General features: G+C 40.8%; 1 protein-coding gene across 8 annotated transcripts in view; it reads right to left on the minus strand.

Moving 5' to 3' along the window:
* The window catches only part of Kat7 (lysine acetyltransferase 7), a 37,963-nt gene that overhangs the window by 4,622 nt on the left and 12,410 nt on the right, over positions 1-20,931 (minus strand). For 2 of the 8 annotated variants that reach the window (XM_048365188.1, XM_048365195.1), the window contains exons 5-14: positions 18,936-19,018; positions 14,525-14,614; positions 12,218-12,316; positions 12,101-12,136; positions 11,723-11,749; positions 10,958-11,068; positions 8,095-8,286; positions 2,547-2,636; positions 2,281-2,421; positions 1,266-1,359 (exon numbers count right to left, since the gene is read on the minus strand). In XM_048365188.1, the coding sequence (XP_048221145.1) occupies positions 1,266-1,359; positions 2,281-2,421; positions 2,547-2,636; positions 8,095-8,286; positions 10,958-11,068; positions 11,723-11,749; positions 12,101-12,136; positions 12,218-12,316; positions 14,525-14,614; positions 18,936-19,018 (963 nt within the window). The remainder of the gene's footprint in view (positions 1-1,265; positions 1,360-2,280; positions 2,422-2,546; positions 2,637-8,094; positions 8,287-10,957; positions 11,069-11,722; positions 11,750-12,100; positions 12,137-12,217; positions 12,317-14,524; positions 14,615-18,935; positions 19,019-20,931) is intronic. The other 6 variants (XM_048365191.1, XM_048365189.1, XM_048365190.1 and 3 more) reach the window with 6 other exon arrangements.

Raw genomic sequence — 20,931 nt, forward strand, 5'->3', positions numbered from 1 at the left:
AAGGCTAGCACTCTGCCACTTGAGCCACAGCACCACTTCTGGCCATTTTCTGTATATGTGGTGCTGGGGAATCGAACCGAGGGCTTCATGTATACAAGGCAAGCGCTCTTGCCACTAGGCCATATCCCCAGCCCCTTGAAATAGTCTCTAGAGATGGCTTCAAACCATGATTCTCAGATCTCAGCCTCATGAGTAATTAGGGATTACAGCTGTGAGCCACCAGCGCCTTGTCCAGTCTTTCTTCTTGCACTTAGGAACAATACTATAGCACTACTTTTAGCGACTATTTTTTGTGTGTGCTGGTCCTGGGATGTGAACTCAGGGCCTGGGTATTGTCCATGAGCACCTTTTTTGCTTGAGGGTAACACTCTACCACTTAAGCCACAGCCCTACTTCTGGCTTTTTCTGGGTAGTTTATTGTAGGTAAGAGTCTCACAGACTTTCCTGCCTGGACTGGCTTTGAACCACAATCCTTAGATCTCAAGCTTCCTGAGATTACCAGACAAGCCACTGGTGACTGGCTAAGGAACTATTTTAAACTACCAAGAGAAACCACAAAAACATGGAAAGCCAGGCATTAATAGGTAAGGACACCTGTTCATAGCATGAGAACTGCATCGGGGCACCTTATTTAAAGACAGATGGAAATATGTGTATCCAATGACTTAATTGCTGTGATTAAGGTTACTGACAAAGTTCACAAACTTCAGTGAGTATAGTGTACTACCCAAAGCCTGTGTCAGGTATATGGATTACATAGCTTTACAAAAGTGAAATCACACATGTCACAGGAATCGATTTTAAGCCTTAGGCATGCATGTGCTCTGCACATGCTAAAGAAAAAAACTCAAATCAGGACAATCCTAAAGAGCTTACTTTGTAATTGTCAGCATCGCCTATTAAGCATCAATTCAAGGCCCTGCATTCACTGAATGTTCAATGTTCAATTCAGACACTACGAGTTCAAGTTTTTCCCACTGTTTGTTCATTTACTAATTACCACTACACTTCCACTACATGCCAGAACTTAGAGATCACAGGTCAAAAATATGAAGTGGGGTGTGGGGGTGGGGTGGGGGTGAGGGAGGTAGGGTGGAGATGAGGGAGGGGGTAACAAGAATGACAAGAAATGTACTCACTACCTTATATATAAAACTGTAACCCTTCTGTACATCACCGTGACATTAAAATTTTTTAAAAAAGATGAGTAACACTCAAAGGATCTGTGCCTTATAGAGCTGATGTGACTTAGCGGTTTCACTTACTGAAATCAATGAGCATCTTGCCATAGCCCTGCCTCATGTACTGAGGCATGGTGAGGATACAGGATACATTGTAGTTGAGGAATGAATTCTTCTCCTAAAATAAAAACAAAGAAATGAGAAGAGATCATTAGGATTTAGTGCCAAAGTTTTCAGGCCTCCGTCATAGACAAAATAGGATGGCTTACAAAATATATGGCTAAAGTCCTGCTTTTACATCTACAGTTTATGATGGCCAGAGCCAATAATCCCAGGGCTTCTCCAGCTTTGAGACCTCTACTCTCATTTCAAGGCCACCTCTGGGACCTTTATAGGCACAGTGCAGGTCAAGAAGGCCAAAACTGCTGAGTCCATTTATGGAGGATCACCCTCATTCTGAAAGGCGATCAGAATAAAATTAAACCACATATTTGATGAGTCTATATATAAAAAATGTCCAAAATGGGCACATTAGGATTGGAAAGGGTGAAGTGGAAATGTGGACTGCTAATGCACAGGGTTTTAAGAAATTATGGAGGGCTGGGAATATGGCCTAGTGGTAGAGTGCTTGCCTCATATACATGAAGCCCTGGGTTCGGTTCCTTAGCACCACATATATAGAAAAAACCAGAAGTGGTGCCGTGGCTCAAGTGGTAGAGTGCTAGCCTTGAGCAAAACCAGGACTGGCCAAAAAAAAAAAAAAAAAGAAACTATGGAAACTGTGACAACTGCCCATGTTCATATAGCTCTGAAAATATATTACAAACTAGTGAATTATATATTTTAAGTAAGGTGGCTTTGAACTGCAGTCCTTCAAGTCTAGCCTTCTGAGTAGCTAGGGTTACAATGTGTACTTAGCTAACCAGAAGCTTTTAATAAAGATCAGAGCATGTTCATTAAACTACCCATAGTATTAATTCCCACTCAACTTTAGGGAAGGGCTATTACTGTCTAAGGTATTAGAGATTTGAGCCCTCAGTTATCAATATCCATTTCCCTGCTCTGGCCATTAGTTTCTTAATCTCCAGATCCTTCTGACCTTGGAAAAATATCCGATCAGGTGACAGCCAGTACTGTCTGCTTCTGTCATAACATAGAACAGGAAGGGTTCCACATCATAGTACAATGTCTTATGGTCCAGAAAAAGCTTGGCCAACAAGCACAGGTTTTGGCAGTAGATCTGGAAGGAGAGAAAGAGTTTATGTGAGGGCTGTTGACTTCTAAACTCAACAACAAAAACTTATTTATTCTCCTTCAGAAACCGTGAATGTATAAGACCATTTCTTTTAAGTTAGGACATTTTACCTTATTTTTCTTGCCATCTACTTCAAACACAGAGATTGAGCCTTTCCGATAGATCTCATCACCGGGCGGGTGTTTCCACACACACTTGGCCTATAAGAGAATGGAATTTACATCAAGGAATCAAAGTCTCCCCACAATGGCTGCTCCGGAAAAGAAATCATAAGTCAAATGTGGTTAACTGAGCTAAAGGTCAATTGAACACACCTTAGTCAGCAAAAGAGATTTTTTTTTTCCAGTAAAACAAATAAAGGCCTCTAAAGTCACTACAATATACTTAAAGGCATTTTATAGTTGTTTGGAACAAGTTTTCTGGACTAAAGTTTGGCATTATCTCAGCCCAGGAGATTAAAATCATCCACAGTACAAAAGCCAGATAACAATATCTTTACTTATTATAAAATGCCTCCTGCCAACAGGAAATTCCTAAGCAGCTTATTCCTAGCAGCTTAGTGTTAGTAAGTACTTTACTACACTCACCTTTACCAGTAACTACTGATAATTGCCACCTTTTTTTTTCAGATTACAAAATCTAACTCACAATATAAAAACCATGAAATATACATACATATACACACACACACACACACACACACACACATATATATTCCTATATTTTATCCTGTACTTAATTATAAGGCAAGGGAGCCTGGTTGAGCACATGGCCACAAGGGGGCATATGGTACCTAAAAGGCCAAAATTTTGGTTCGATTTGTGGTGCTAGGGATAGAACCTACAGATGTGTGTAGCTATAGGCCACTGAAGTACTTACTAGTCTTGCCAATAGTTTTTTTTGGTTGTTGTTGTTGCTGTTAGTCTGGGCGTGGTCCCTGAGCTTCTCTGCTCAAGATTAGTGCTCTACCATTTGAGCCACAGCCCCACTTTCAGCTTCTTGGTAATTTATTTGAGATAAAAGACTCATTGACTGGCTTTGAACCATGATCCTCAGATCTCAGCAGCCACCAGTGCCCAGCTTTTGAGATTCCATCCCCACCCCTCAAATGGGCAATCTTACAAAAAAAGAAAGAAGAAAAAAAAAGACAGAGCCTTGATCTTTAGAAAAGGCTGACTGGTACTATGTATCCAGGTCTGACCTTGAGTTGATTCGCCTGCCTCATTCTATCAAGTGCTGGAATTACATGCATGTGCCTTGAAAGGTTTTCTTTTTTTTTTTGGCCAGTCCTGGGCCTTGGACTCAGGGCCTGAGCACTGTCCCTGGCTTCTTTTTTGCTCAAGGCTAGCACTCTGCCACTTGAGTCACAGCGCCACTTCTGGCCATTTTCTGTATATGTGGTGCTGGGGAATCGAACCCAAGGCTTCAAGTATACGAGGCAAGCGCTCTTGCCACTAGGCCATATCCCCAGCCCCCCTTGAAAGGTTTTAATGTAAAAACATTTTTAAAAAAATACTGCTTTAAAGTATATGGCCTGAGCCAGATGCCAGAGGCTCACTATAATCCCAGCTACTCAAAAGGTTAAGATTTGAGCTAGTGCTGGGAATATGGCCTAGTGGCAAAAATGCTTGCCTCGTATACATGAAGCCCTGGGTTCAATTCCCCAGTACCACATATATGGAAAATGGCCAGAAGTGGTGCTGTGGCTCAAGTGGCAGAGTGCTAGCCTTGAGCAAAAAGAAGCCAAGGACAGTGCTCCGGCCCTGAGTCCAAGGCCCAGGACTGGCAGAAAAAAAAGGGGGGATCTTCTCTGTAATCTTATCTGAGTATATTGGAAACCATGTATACTGGTATTAGAACTAGGAAATTGAAAGGGAATACCAAAATTGAGAGACACAGTGTAAAAAAAGAAAAACAACTACAAAAGCAATAGTTGCAAAACTGTTTGGTGTAAGTGAACTGAACTCCGCATGGGGGGAAAGGGAAAGGAGGAGGAGGGAGGGGGGTATGAGGGACAAGGTAACAAACAGTACAAGTAATGTATCCAATGCCTAACGTATGAAACTGTAACCTCTCTGTACATCAGTTTGGTAATAAAAATTTGGGGGGAAAAAAAAAAAGATTTGAGTTAGCATGAGCAGAAAAGCCCAGGTGAGACTCTTAACCACTCAAAAACAGTTAGTGGCACTATGGCTCAAAGCAATGAGTGCTAGCCTTGAGCAAAAAACTCAGGGACAGCGCCCAGGCTGTGAGTTCAAGCCCCATGAATGACAGAAAGTATATGGCCTGGTGCTACGTGGCTCACACCTATAATTTAAGGAGATTGAGATCTGAGGACAGTGGTTCAAAGTTGGCCTGAGCAAGAAAATCCCTGGGATGCTTATCTCTAATTAACCACCAAAAAGTTATAAGCAAGTGGCTCAAGTGGTAGAGTGCAAGCCTTAGGCAAAAAAAAAATCTCAGAGACAGCACCCAACCCCTGCATTTAAGCCCCAATATTGGCACAAGTAAAGAGAAAAAGATAATCTATATACGGAACAATTTCATGATCTTATTTTAACTTTTTCAGAACTCACTAATCATGTTCTAGGTCTGGAAATGTATCTTAGTGGTAGAGTTTACCTCAATTCCAAGGGGGAAAGGAAAAAAGGTTCCAATTTTGTCACATGTAAATCCAAGTATTTATTAACTGGAATTACTTCAAAGGCCCATTGATAATTTGTTCCTATCTGCTCCCTTTCCTCATGCGTGTACTTTGCAACAATAACCAAACTAATCCAAGGCCATCTCAGTGATTATACTTGAAGCAATGGGGATCAGAATAGGTATGGATTAAAATAGATTGGAATTTCCTGACATTTGATTTTTGTTTGTCCTAGAGCTTTTTTGTGAAGTTTATTGGAGATAGGAATCTCACAGGGGGGCTGGGAAATATGGCTAAGCCTTGCATGCATGAAGCCCTGGGTTGGTTTCCTCAACACCACAAAAAGACAAAAGGCCTGAAGTGGAGCTGTGGCTCAAATGGTTGAGTGCTAACCTTGAGCAAAAAGGAAGCCAGGGACAGTGCTTAGGCCCTAAGTCCAAGCCTCAGGACTAGCCAAGAAAAAGTCTCACAAGGACTTTTCTGTCTTGGGCTGGCTTCAAAATGTGATCCTTAGATCTCAGCCTCATGAGTAGCTAGGCTTATAGGGATGAGCTACCAGTGCCTGGCTTGATTTTTATACCTTTCTTTTTTTGTCAGTCCTGGGGCTTGGACTCAGGGCCTGAGCACTGTCCCTGGCTTCTTTTTGCTCAAGGCTAGCACTCTGCCACTTGAGCCACAGCGCCACCTCTGGCCATTTTTCTGTATATGTGGTGCTGGGGAATTGAACCAGGGCTTCATGTATACAAAGTAAGCACTCTTTGCCAGTAGGCCATATCCCCAGCCCTTTTTTATACTTTTATAATACAACATACAATAAAATATTCAGTATGCTTATTTAATTCATGGATTTATCCAGACTTTTTTTTTTTTTGCTGGTCCTGGCCTCTTTGTGCTCAAGGCTAGCACTCTACCACAAGAGCCACAGCACCACTTCCAGCCCTTTATGTTTATGTGGTACTAAGGAATCAAACCCAGGGCTTCATGCATGCTAGGCAAGCACTCTACCACTAAGCCACATTCCCAGCCCTTATCCAGACTTTTTGTTTTCTCTATTTTTTTGTATTTGCTTAGCATATAGAAACCCTGGAAAATAAAGATAGGAAGAGCCAGGTGGTTTAGACCTGTAATCCTAGCTATTAGGAGGCTGAGATATACAGATCATGGTTTAAAGCCAGCCTAGGCAAGAAAGTCTCTATCTCCAATTAATGACCAAAAAGCCAGAAGTAGGGGCTGGGAATATGGCCTAGTGGCAAGAGTGCTTGCCTCATATACATGAAGCCCTGGGTTCAATTCCCTAGCACCACATATATAGAAAGCGGCCAGAAGTGGCACTGTGGCAGAGTGCTAGCCTTGAGCAAAAAGAAGCCAGGGATGGTGCTCAGGCCCTGAGTCCAAGTCCCAGGACTGGCAAAAAAAAAAAAAAAAAAGGCCAGAAGTAGAGTTGTGGCTCAAGTGACAAGAGTGCCAGCCTTAAGTGAAAAAGACAAAGGACAGAGCCCAGGTCCTTAGTTCAACCCCCCAAGTACTGGTGTGCATGTGAATGCGTGTGCTGAGAAGGAAGACAGATAATCCAAATGGCCACAATTATGTTGTGACTATGAGAACAGAAATATCTAAGAGGTATCTTAAAACAAGGTATATGTCTGTAATCCCAGCACTTAGAAGGCTGAGGGAGGAGGACCCCTGGCCAGTCGGGGTTACTTAGGCCTTAAGACTTTGTCTCAGCATAGGAGAAAAAAATAAACTAATTTTTACCCTTTCCTCTATCCCTGCTACATGGTAGAAATAGTCTTTATGAATTTTCTTTTTCTTTTTTTGCCAGTCCTGGGGCTTAAAACTCTGGGCATGGAACTGTCCCTGAGCTTTTGTGCTCAAGGCTAGTTAGTGCTCTACCTCTTGAGCCACTTTCAGCTTTTTCCTGTGGTTCACTGGAGATGAGTCTTACAGACTCTGTTACCCTGACTGACTTTGAACCATGATCCTCAGATCTCAGCCTCCTGAGTAGCTAGGATGACAGGTATGAGTCACTGGTGCCCAGCAGCCTTTAAGACTTTTTCTTTCTCACAGCTAGACAAAAAATAAACAGACTGTCAATAAAAATCAGACTCAAGTTTTTCTTCCTATTTAAAAAGAAAAATGACATTCAGCTTCTAGAACTCGTATACTGAGGATGTGTTCTGTTAATTCCATCCTTTGTTACAAGCTGGCCTTCCTTATTTTTATTTTTTAAAAATATTTTTTAATATTTTTTTTGCCTGTCCTGGGGCTTGGACTCAGGGCCTCAGTACTGTCCCTGGCTTCTTTTTGTTCAAACCTAGCACTCTGCCACTTGAGCCATAGCGCCACTTCTGGCCATTTTTTGTATATGTGGTGCTGGGGAATTGAACCCAGGGCTTCATGTATACAAGGCAAGCACTCTTGCCACTAGGCCATATCCCCAGCCCTTAATTTTAATTTTTTTGCCGGTGCTGGGGCTTGAACTCAGGGCCTAGGCACTGTCACTGGCTTCCTTTTGCTCAAGGCTAGCACACTACCACTTGAGCCACAGTACCACTTCTTCCAGCCTTTTCTATTTATGTGGTCCTGAGGAATCAAACCCATGCTATGCAAGCACTCTACCACAAGCCACATTCCCAGCCCCTGACCTTCCTTATGTATGTATTCATTCAATATATTGTTCTTAAATATCTGCTTCCCAAAAGGTTATACTGTCCCTGTATCTCAGAAAATCTATGTATTAACACAAGTCAAGGATACTACACACCATGAATAGTACAATTCATTCTAAGGAATGAAATGCACAAAATGTTGGGAAAAAAAGATGTACGACAGCTTCTCTGGGTCACACAACCAGCCACAGTACAGCCTATACACCTCACTCTTTATGTAGCTTTCAATTTCCATTGCTGTGGACTATGTTGAGTTACTTGTTCAGATATCATCTCTAGGACAAAATCCAGAGATCCTGTAACATCCCAATTTCAGTCAGGGCATAGGCACCCACCACAACTTACCATGTGCCGGCGGAGTATTGTTTGGCTCTTCATGTATTTTAAACAGAATTCACACATGTAAAGACGACCCAATCGTGCATATTCTTCAGGATAGGGAGAATGGTACCAAGTGTCAAGCTCATAACGGCCAAAAGCAATTGTTTTAATCATGTTGCTCCCCTCTGTGATCTGGCCTTGCAGCCTTAACTTCTCCTGTTGCCAAGGAAGAAATCAAAATCAAAAGAAGCCCAGCGTGGTGACTCGTGCCTGTAATCCTAGTTACTCCTCAAGCCGAAAATGAGATGACCATAGTTTCAGGCCATCATGCTAAACTTGGAAAATCAGGCAGTTTCCTAGAAAACTTACTAGCTACACAGATCTCAATAGTTTTCTCTACTCTCACTTTCTGGGTCCCATCATTTTTATCAGCCAAAGCCAAATTAAATTATATGAAGGTAATCTACCACAAATACAAACTCTTCACTGTTACAAAATATCCTAAAATCGAAACAGAAAAGATAATTATAACGTGGCTGATTCATCTGCAAAATCTTCTATAAAGCCTGTGAATCCCTGACATATTTGCATTGTCTACAGTTTTCTTTTAAAAATTAATATGTATTAACTGTAGTTTTCAGTTCATGCAGTTTGACCAAATTTATCCCCCATTACTTTCTTAGCTCAACACCCCCCTTTATTTTTCCAGCTTTAGTGGGGCTCATTATGCTATTTTCATAAATACACATATTTAGATTACATTCTCTCTGCCATCAACTGTTTCCCTTTCACTGCTTCCCCTCAATAGTGCATACTTAATTTCTTGCCTTCTCTCTAGTTCTATCATTTTTTTCTTGAGAGAGGCATAACATCCACTTTACTTTTAAAAGGTATTTCTGCCCGTAATTCTAGCTACTCAGGAGGTTGAGGTCTGAGGATCACAGTTCAAAGCCAGCCCAGGCAGAAAAGTCAGAGACTCTTATCTCCAATTACCCATCAGAAAACCAGAAGTGGAGCTGTGGCTCAAAGTAGTAGAGTGTTAACCTTGAGCAAAAAAGAGCTTAGGGACAGTGTCCAGACCCTGAGTTCAAGCCTCCTGAGAATAAAAAAAAGTAATTCTGGTTATGTAAGACAGTAGAAAAGATTTCTGTGTATCACTTTTCCTTCAAATGGTTATGAGCTGACTAAAACTGGCCTAGGCAGTGTCCTTCCAGAAAAGGAGAGAAAATCAGCAGTAGAAGGCAGCCAGCCTACTAGAGCCTAAAAGGCGTCCACCAAAGATTGCCTCCTAGAAGTTTTCAACTATCTAGTAAGTGATACAGTAAAAAGGGAAGCGGTGAAGGTGAGATTCACTTTACACATTAAATTTCTCTGAACCCATTTAATCTATTAACGCTGAGGTAAATTCAGAATCTCCTTGATCTAATTTGGCTGGGAATATAGCCGAGTGGTAAAGTGCTCGCCTCGTGTACATAAAGCCCTGGGTTCGATTCCTCAGCACCACATATATAGAAAAAACCAAGTGGCAATGCTAGCCTTGATCCAAAAGAAGCCAGGGACAATGCTCAGGCCCTGAGTTCTAGCCCCAGGACTGGCAAAAAAGAAAAAAAAAATCAGCCTAGGATGTTCTATGTAGGCATTAGATCTAAGACACAGCTGGACATGATAACTTATACAGGGCTCTAGCATTCATATACTAAAGAAGGATACTTACAGGAGGAGCTCCACGGTGTAACTATTCTAGACATGTAAAACACTACTTATCAAAAGAAACCCCAGGAAATGGAAACACGGTTTTGGTGGGGGTGGGTTTTTTCCACTGTTGTCCTTTCATTTGGTAGGGGTGTGGGAGTGGGAGTGCTCAGGAATGGAAGAAGGGTGAACAAATGAAGTCATGGTATTCGATATAACTTACACAAAAAATGAACAATCCAACTTATGGGCAGGGAGGGGGCAAATGGGGCAGTGAAGGGGTGATATTGTCTAAGAAATACTGTACTTATTGCCTGACTTATGGAATTATAAACCTTTTGTACAACTCAATAATGCCTAGGGCATCAGACTTAAATGTGAACTAATTATAAAAGCTTAACTCTGAAACAGCAACCAAGAGCAGTGGCTAGGCTAGCACCAGCAATCTTAACACTGAGGAGTTGAGGCAGGAGAATTGGTAGAACCCAAGAATTTGAGACAAGTTTGGGCAACATCGTGCAACTTTCATCTCATTAAGTAAACAAAAAAACGAATTCAATAAAATATCTGAAAGTAGCCTTCTCATTATTCTCCTTGTCAGTTAATTTCCTGCTCCTAGAGTAACTGTATAAAGTGTATTGAGTAAAGTCAATGTAAGGGGAGGTACTCTCACATTCCAAGGTTTTCAGAATTGCAAATTTCTCTAGAGACAAAGGAGCACCTACTGCTTTTAACCCACCTCACAACTCAAGCCCAACTGGAAGTTCCAGTTCAGAGTGAAAGGAGGTGAATATAGGATGGGGGGTGGGGTGGGGGTGGGGAATAGCTCATTTTAAATAGGGGACAATTTGGGGAAGGAGAGAGATTTAAGCAGCAAGGTACATTTAACTCCCACTAAATTGATTGCTAATCATTTTTCTTGGTAGTTTTTTTTTTTCTTTCTTTCTTTTTTTTTTTTTTTTGGCCAGTCCTGTGGCTTGAACTCAGGGATTAAGCACTGCCCTTGGATTCTTCTTTCTGCTCAAGGCTAACACTCTACCACTTGAGGCACAGCACCACTTCTGCCTTTTTCTACATATGTGGTGCTGAGGAATCAAACCCAGGGTTTCATGAACATGAGGCAAATACTCTACCACTAGGCCATATTCCCAGCCCCTTCTTGGGTCCTCCCTCAGCTGGAGATTTTAGCACTCACCAAATCCTCTGAAGCCCGGGCTTGTGCTCTTCGGAAAAGATCCAAATCATACTCGCTTGTCAGGTTTTCCAAGAGAGGTTCCCGAGTGTTCCCATATGTCTGTCTGTGTTCCTAGGAAAATAAAGACAGCATGATAACTCTTTGCTCTTAAACGTAGCCCACTGCCTTTCAAAGGATGCCAACCACAACTAGAAGCTATTTACATAGTGCCTACACCCTAGGTGCCAGGGACAGAGTACACATAAGACTAGTTGCAGGTTACTGCCAAAGTCCTAGTTAGTCTGTAGAGATGTTCTGAAAGGTCCAGGAGAGAGTGCCTTCTATCACTAAAGTCCATGATCGGGACTCTAGGCCTTTCTTCAAGAGAAAACATGCAGGACAGTGAGAAACAAAGGACAGCAAACCCAGACACACCAAAATCTTCCAGTCCTGAGATATGGAAGACACTCCCTGACGTACAAGCAAGACAAACAACAATAAAAACCAGATTCTCCAAGCCTTAGTATTTAGAGATGCTAGATTGAAACCTGCAGGTAGGGAGGGGAAAGGCAGCTGGACTAAACAGTCTTTTCCAAATTCTTTCATCACATCACTGCTATGGCCACATAGTACTACCTACCAACTGTGTAAGGTTCCCACTTTAAAACTTGAGCCTGTGTACAGAAAATGCAGGCTAGACTCTATATTAAGCAAGAAGAAAGACAAAAGTCACAGAGAACTAAGAGCATAATAGCAGTCCAACTTTAAGTAACATTCAAGCCTTACCATGATGTTCACTACAAGTATCCGTCCCTGGAAAGAAACTGGATGAGAGACTTCTCTTTTAAATCTAGATTCTAGCCCTTCCCTGCCACACTAGACTCCACCTCCCCCAGAAAAGAGACAAAGGCTTACCTCAGGAACAACAACATTCTAGATTTTAAGCATATATTAGCATTTGAAGAACTAGTCATTTGCATCTTTGTTCCTATTTATCATTTCTTCCAGGCTAATCTGGTTCAGGTCAGTTTGGACTCTGCCACGTAAGACTTAGGTTCCAAGGGCTTTTTGTAATTTTTTCCAAGACTTGTTTCCACTCCCAAAAACCCAGTTTGGGGGACTATAGTAAGGTCTTAGCGCCAGCGAAGTGTCTCTGATATTTACCTGAAGGTCTCTTGTAGAAAACAGCAATTGGCTAATCTGCAAGGCAAAAGCTTAAAAAGCAAAAGGGAAGCAAATGAGCTAAAGTTCATGCTAATTAAGAACTAAACTTTTCCTCACCATACATTTCTCTTTCTGTTCTTTGCTTAGTCCAGAATTTCTTTTCTTCCTGAGTTCAGCTACCTTTTCCTTATAGCGCAGCTGCCTCTCTGTTGGTGCCTAAAAGAAAAAACTGAGAAGTCAGCTGGAAAACTCATTATAAGAGTTAAACTTCAAAACTAAAAAAAAAAAAAAAAAAAAAGGTTAAGAAAAAAATAGCCAAAAATTTAGTCACCTGTGAATAATAATTTTATAATTCAAAATTAATTTCCTTTATGCTCAAGCTATACTTAGTGCTAGTTAAATAGAGGTTCAAGAATACAACCTTTTTCTTTTTGAAACAAGGTCTTGCTTTCTGCCTGAGCCATGCCTGGATCCTGATCGGCCTATTTATACTGCACACTATATCTGGGACCCTTTAGCTGTTTGGCATGCCACCATGCCCAGCTTTTCCTGTTGAAATAGGTTTTTAAAAAATCCGGTACTGGCAAAACTAAAGTTATGACAAGAAATGAAAGCCATAGACATATTTTCTATGGATGTTAGCTGTATTTCTCTGTATTAACAACAGACAATTGGAAAATGGTAAAAACAGCAATTTTACATTGTTAAAGAAAAAAAATCCGGTACTGGGGCTTGAACTCAGGGCCTGGGCACTGTCCCTTAGCTTTTTCCACTGAGGATTTCTTGAGGATTACTCCACTCCCAGCTCCCCGCCCCCCCCCTCCGCCGCCCCATTAACTGGCAATAAGAGTCATTCAACTTCGAACCACAATCCTCAGATCTCAAGCTCCTGAGTAGCTAGGATCATAGGAATGAGCCAGGTGAGATGCATGTCTTGAGAACTTTTTGTATGGTCTGGACTGTAATGATAATCATCTTGCCACCAGCACTTGGCTCCATATGCACCTGGCTGTAAACTTATCTAAATATGAATTAAGAATGCAAGTTGGGTGCCAGTAGCTCACACCTGTTATCCTAGCTACCTACCCTGGAGGTTGAGATCTGATGGCAGTTCAAGCCATGCAGGAAGTAAAATCCATGAGACTCTTATCTCCAATTAAGTACCAAAAAGCTAGAAGTGGCACTGTGGCTCAAGTGGTAGAGTACTAAGCACAAAAGCTCAGGGACAATGCTCGGGTCTTGAGTTCAGGACTGGCACATACAAAGGTGCAATCAAGTCTATTTCTATTCCAAACCAATAGGAATAAGGTGAAGACCACAACTCAATAAGCATTTACTAAGTACTGTTTTTGAAATAATGTTTACTGATTTGATGGTGATACAAAATGAATAAAAACAAAAAAACTGAGTAAAGAAGAGAACCTAAGGTATATAATGAAAAAGAGTGACTATTACTTACAGAGTCCATTTTACTGCCAAGCAATGTGATAGATATTATATATACAAGGTTCAGCTGACTACTCTGTTAGTCACTTCTTTATATTAACAAGGAAATAAAGTTTAGGGAGATTAAATGGCCTGCCCAGGACAAAATAGCAAGAGAAAGAATCACAGTATTCAGATCCAGATCAATCTGTCTTCCAAGCAAAACTTCCTCACTACCATGCTCCCAGTTATCCACTTATAATCTAACTACAAAAACAGACACCTAGATAAGAAACTATGAATAACGTGATAAAGGCTGACATTTTTTGAACAGTAGAATGGAATACACTAGAGGAAGTGATTCACTAATGGTAGGTAAAGATTTGGAAGAATCCTATAACAGCTAAGAATTGGACAAGGCCTTAGAAAGATAAACATAATCTCTTCTTCTTGGTCAGGTATAGAGTTCCAGGCAGAAAAACAGCCAAGAATAAAGACCAAAGCCATTTATAAAGGAACAAGGAATCAATGCAACCCAAATGTTCAAAGGATTAGAACAAGGATGCTTCCTGGAAATCATAGGAAAAAAGAAGAAAAGCAACCTAGTTGATGAATGTCAAATATGAAGGAAATATCACTGCTGACCTTAGAAATATGCCAGTTAAATGGAGGTGGCTCAAAAGCAAACTATAATGGGGTTAAAAAACAAGAGGGAAAAATGAGAAAATGGAACAGCCAATGTAATCTTTCCTTTCAGAGTACCTTCTATTACTATTAAAAGTAGCTTGATTCTACCATTTATGAGGTAGAAGTATTTGTTTATGGAAATTTACTACTTGGAAAATGAATATTATTCTGGGTTGATCTCTAGAAACCAGTTATTTAGCCATATCGCAAGCAACAAGAGGTATGGATATGCCTATAGAGAAGTCATGGGGCAAAGGAGATCGAAGATGGGGATCTCAAACTGAATGGCCAGAGCTTTCACAAGGCCCATACCTGGTGCCTGGTTGCATGCCTGTTGTTGTCATCTTGCCTGTGGGACAGCATCCTCTCTTCTATCTGCTTATCCCGGCTCTGTGCTCTCACCTGCAACCATCAACAATGTCAATAAATCCACCTGTTTCTAAGACTATGTTTACTTAAAGTATAAGAATTCATGATAATCCCCTGAGTTTATGCTGTACTTTGAAAGTAAAAAGTACACTTACTATCACAATCTCTGTAAGAAAGAGATAGAGCAAGCCTCACATCATTCTTTCTCAGCCACTAAATGAGAATCGGTGAAATGATCATAGCTAAATGGTGGGAAAGCTTTACCACAAGTCTGATTGAATCTGGACTCCTGTCATTGTACTGGCTAAGCAACTGGTTTAAAAAAAAAAATACAAACAGGCTGGGAATATGGCCTAGTGGTAAAATGTTCACCTCATATACATGAAGCCCTGGGTTCGATTCCTCAGCACCACATATACAGAAAAAAGCCAGAAGTGGTGCTGTGGGTCATGTGGTAGAGTACTAGCCTTAAGCAAAAAGAAGCCAGGGACAGTGCTCAGGCCCTGAGTTCAAGCCCCAGGACTGGCAAAAAACAAAACACAACAAAAAATATAAACAAACAAAAAGCCCCACAACAAATGAAGAAGTACAAGAAGAGAGTAAGGAAATATGAAGAAAACATTAGGAATCCTGGGTAGAGCCAGGCGTAGAGGTACCTGTAGTCTTAGCTACTAAGCATGTTGAGATAGGAGGATTGCTTGGGCAACATAGTGAGATGAGATAGATATAGATATATACAGAAAGTTAGATGACAGAGATAGATATAGATATATATAGAAAGTTAGATGACAGAGTAAGGAAGATAAGGAAAGAAAAAGGAAGGGAGAAGGGGAAGGAGAAGAAGAAGAGGGGAAACCTGGGTTCAAGTTTATAGGCAAACAAACAGAACTCTACATTTACAGGATCTCAGACAAATCACATCACTCAGTAGTTTCAGTTTCATCACCTGGGAACTGAGGCCTCAAATCCAACTACTTATTCAGCTTCACCACTAGGACTCAGCGATGTCAAAATAGAACTAGCATTTCCTACATATCTGCTGTATCCCAAATCTTCCTGATAATAGATGGCTACACACCATCTTAAGTTGACCAGATAAAAAACTGGATGTCATCCTTGATTCTTCTTTTTCTCTTCTCTCATGTCGAATCCATCTGCAAGCCTAGTAGCTTCTTGCTCCACTCCAAAATGCATCCAGAGTCCAACCTGTTCTTAGACTCTCCCGACACCATGCTAGTCCAGAATCCATCTACTGCCAGAACTTCTTGAGCAGTCTTCCAATAGCTCTATCCTCTTTCATGTCTTTTCTAGGCAATCCATTCTCTACGTAGATGCAAGTGAAATAACATCATGAAATTACATCATGCCTCTGCTCAGGCAATGCTTCATATTGCCATCAGAAAGGAAACATATTCCTGTGCCAAACCCTTCAGGCCTTCCTGTCTTGAGTCCTACTTTTCCCAACTTCCCTACTGAGTCCTCATTTCCCAACTTGTTTCAACCACAGCCCTGAATCTTGTAGCCATTTCTTCTAGATCCTTATAGGACGGTCTCTTTGCCACTATCCATATCCCAGATCAAATGCCAACTCATCAGGAACATCTTTGACCTTCTGTACCAAAAACAGTACATCAGAATCTGCCATGCCAGAAATCTTCAGCCTTTTGACCCTCATATTACTACATAAAATTCTTATTGACATATTTATTGGCATGTGTTGCCTCCCCTACAGTGTGTAAGCCCTTATTTGCAGTCTTTCCTGATTTTGGTGGTACTAGGTTAGTTTAAATGTAAGAGCTTGCATGTGCCACAAAGGCATTCTTATTTGTGTCACACCTCCCACCGTTTTTGGCTTTGGTTTTACTTCAGATAGGTCTCACATTTTTCCTCAGGCTGGGTTGAACCGTGATCACGGACTTGTTTGCCTTGTACCTAGAATGACAAGTGCAACCAGGCCCACCCTTTCTGGTATAATGGGGTTCCATTAACTTTTTGCCCAGGCTAGCCTCAAAGTTCAATCCTCCTGATCTCATGCTCCACATTGCTGTGAGTACAGCGTACAGATGTAAGCCATTTACCTGGTGTGTCACTGAATAAGTCATGAGTCCTTAAATATTTGTAACTTTAACACACATAGCCACAGAAGTTCAAGACTGAACAGAAATAGTAGCATTGCTGACTACAGAGGTTTACTGGGAAACTCAAAAACAATCATGTAGATGCACGTAGTTTTAAAAACCAAGAGCTTTTGTTAGGCCAGGGATCTAGCCTAGTGCTGGAAGCCTAGTATGAATGAGGTTTGCAACAACACAAAACAAAATTGTAGAACATTTATAAATGTAAGGAACCAATCTTAATCTTTCCTTTGAGATTTATTTATTTGTCCTCCATGGAACTTGAACTCTGGGCCTGGGCACTGTCCTGGAGCTCTTCAGCTCAAGGCTAGTACTCTTATCACTTTGGGCCACAGCATTTCCAGTTCTCTGGTGATTAACTGGAGATAAGATTCTCATGGACTTTCTTGCCCACGCTATGCTAGCTTTGAACTGGACTGGCTTTGAACCATAATCCTCAGATCTCAGTCTCCTGAGTAGCTAGGACTAGAGGCATGAGCCACCAATGCCCGGCTCCAGTGGTTATGTTTCAGAAATTCTAGTGACCTTAAGTATATTATCAAGTACAAAAAATGAATTATGGTAAGCCTCATTCACATTTTGAAATAGGGGACCAAAGAGGAAAGCTGTAGGACAGAAATGTTTTGTGGGTTTTTTCCACCCAGAATTTTCTTCCCTAGATTGAAATCCTTCTTAAAATTTTTGTCACGGAGGCAGGCATGGTGGCTCAAGCCTGTAATCCTAGCTACTCAGGAGGCTGAGATCTGAGGATCAAAGTTCAAAGCCAGCCCTGGCAGGAAAGTCCCTGTGAGACTCATATCTCCAGTTAATCTTTAAAAAAAGCAGGAAATGGAGCCGTGGGTCAAGGCAGTAGGGTGCTAGCCTTGAGCAAAAGAGCTCAGGGACAGCACCCAGGTTCATGAGACTCATATCCCCAAATAATTACAGAAAAAGCTAGAAGTGACAATGAGCAAGCTGAGTGCTAGATAGCTTTGAGCAAAAGGAGCTCAGGGATAAAGCCCAGTCCCAGAGTTGATCAAGCCACAGGACCAGCAAAATAAATAAATAAATCTGGAATGAAAAAAAAATATGAATAGGGTCTCTAATCTTAGAATACATATATAATTGGAAATAAGCTATTCTTCATAAAAACTACATAAAAAAACTTTCACATTCTGTGATCTACTTTTTTTTTTAATTTTTATTGTCAAACTGACATACAGAGAGGTTACAGTTTCATAAGTTAGGCATTGGATACATTTCTTGTACTGTTTGTTACCTCCTCCCTCATTCCCCCCTCCGCCTCCCCTCTGTGATCTACTTGTAACAGAACAAGACTTGAGGAACGCTAATGTTAGCTAGAAATCTAATTTTTCTAAATGAAATCTGCTCAGACAAGCAAAAAGTCTGTGGCCTAGGATTTGTTAGCAAAGTAAAATAAAAAACAAACACCTAGTAATACTTTAACAGGAGTATTTCATTTGGATAACTTGCCAAACTATTACCTGAACAATCTATTAGGTTGACATGCTCTGTTATTGCTTCTGCAAAATTACTTAGGTGCTACCCCAAAGTCCCAAAGGTTATTTAGAAGGTATATTTTTCAATAAGTTAAAAGAATTAGCAAAGAGTAGATATCATTTAGAGTAACCAAAAGGAAAAATATTCTGCAGAAATGGACAAAGAAGAAAATAATTGTGAAAATAGTAAGACAGGCACTGGTGGCTCACTCCTGTAATCCTAGCTACTCACGAGGCTAAAGCCAGCCCCAGCAGTTAAAGTCCATGAGACTCTAGAATTTCCAATTAACTACCAACAATTGAAAAAAAAAAACAGCTAGAAGTAGAGCTGCTCAGGTAGTACAGCACTAGCTTTGAAAAACAGAAAAAAAAACACCTCAGGGGATAGTGTTAGCCTGGCCTTGAGCTGAAAACCTCAGATCCACTACCACCATGAATAAATTAACTTCACAGACTTTTAAGAGAACTTAATGCACAATGCTGAGATCACATATTTATGCAAATGATGCCTCAGAAGCAGAGGCATGTTCTTAGCAGTTTTTTAAATCAACTGTCAATAGAAAATCACACCAGTGGTTAAAGTTCCAAATATTGTGCAGATAATCTGTTTTCTTCCATTACTTACTGTAATTCTTCTTCACTGCTGTATCCAATGTTTAGCCAAGTGTGGAGCAAGCAGCAAGCCCTTAATAAGTAGATGCTGAATAAAAATACAATTACCTTGCACTCATCAGCTGAGAGGTTATGATAGAGTGGGCATCCTGAGATGGAGAAATGTCTCTCGTGTTTTCCTGTAAGATGTCCTGTTAAAGGAGGGAAAACTTAATCTCCAGAAAGAAGATGGTCTCTTGGAAAGTCTAGATTTTTCACTGCAACAAACTATTTTCTTGCTGTATCATTTATATCAAATACATTCACCAAAAGTAGTGACTTGAATCAACTATAAATCCTTTCCCTCTGCAGGACAGATCTCGCAATCTTTATAAATACTTGTGAACATTCAAGTTTTTGTTACTTCTGTTCTGACATAAATTATTTGTCAAATCCTTAGTGAAAAACTCAAATATCATAAAGTCATACATCCACAAAATGAGCAAAATTACAAATAAGAATCCTTTCTTCTTGTGGAATTCTACTCTATGTTTCTTTCTTTCTTTTTTTTTTTTGCCAGTCCTGGGCTTGGACTCAGGGCCTGAGCACTGTCCCTGGCTTCTTTTTGCTCAAGGCTAGCACTCTGCCACTTGAGCCACAGCGCCACTTCTGGCCATTTTCTGTATATGTGGTGCTGGGGAATCGAACCCAGGGCCCAGCCCTTGACTCTATGTTAATTAAATTAAATGTACTACTTTTTCTACTGTATAGGGCAACCTAAACAGAATTTAATCCCTGTAAATAAAAGGGAGAAGAAAATGGCATTTTTCTATTATGTAAGTGCACATATTTTGCTTTTTTTGTGTGCTTGTCCTGGGGCTTGAACTCAGGGACTAGGTGCTATCTCTGAGCTTTTTTGCCCAAGACTAGCACTCTACCACTTGAGCCATACTTCCAGCTCTAGCTTTTTGCTGATTTATTTGAGATGAGAATCTCTCAGGTTGTGTGCTTGATGTCCTCCGATTTGAACCTCCTCAAGTGGCTAAGATTACAGGTGTGATTCACTGACACAGCCAGCCCTGATGGCTTATGCCTGAAGATCCTACTCATACTCAGAAGGCTAAAATCTGAGAATTGTGGTTCAAAGCCAGCCAGAGCAGGAAAAGTTTGTTGTGAGACAATTATCTCCAATTAACCAATAGAAAACTGGAAGTAGCACTGTGACCAAAGTGGTAGATCACTAGCCTTAAGTGGAAGAGTTCAGGGACAGCACCCAGGCTCAGAGTTCACGCCCCACAGACAGAAGAAAAAAAAAAAAAAAAAGGGTAAATATACTCGTTTCTTTTGGCAGAACTGGGGTTTGAACTCAAGCCTCAGCCTTGCCAAGCAGATTTCTGCCACTTGAACCACTCTTCCAGCCATTTTTACTTTAGTTATCTTTCAAATAGAGTCCTGTATTTCTCTCCTGAGTGAATATGGACTGCAATCCTATAGATGCCTCCTATGCAGCTGAGTTGATAAGAGATGCAGCATCACTCCAAGTTCACTAAAAAGGGTCTTAAACACTTTTGCCCTAGCTGGGCTTGAACTGAGATCTTCCCAATTTCCATGTCTGAAATAGCATGGGTTACAGGTGCCAGGCCTAACCATATTCATTTTTTGAGAGATGACTAATTCATTTTAAGAAACAGAGCCTCACACATGGTAGGTCCTAACACACAGCTACATTCCTAGTCTTATGTTTTTCATGGATAATTTTTGAAAAACATACAAGATGTTGATTATTATTTTACATTCTTCTATATATAACTTTAAACAAGAAGTTTATGAAATACCAACCACTTAAAGGGCTGATGAGACAATGCTAATGATGTAAAGCTACATTAGGATAATGTACACGTCTACAAAAAAAAAACCATAACACTTTACTTTTCCTCTATGAAGAAAAATAACAACAAGGGGGCTGGGAATATGGCCTAGTGGTAGAGTGCTTGCCTTGTATACATGAAGCTTTGGGTTCGATTCCTCAGCACCACATATATAGGAAAAGCCAGAAGTGGCGCTGTAGCTCAAGTGGTAGAGTGCTATCCTTGAGCAAAAAGAAGCCAGGGACAGTGCTCAGGCC

This window comes from Perognathus longimembris, chromosome 17 (genome assembly GCF_023159225.1).
Source record: "Perognathus longimembris pacificus isolate PPM17 chromosome 17, ASM2315922v1, whole genome shotgun sequence".
NCBI classification, from domain to species: Eukaryota; Metazoa; Chordata; class Mammalia; order Rodentia; family Heteromyidae; genus Perognathus; species Perognathus longimembris.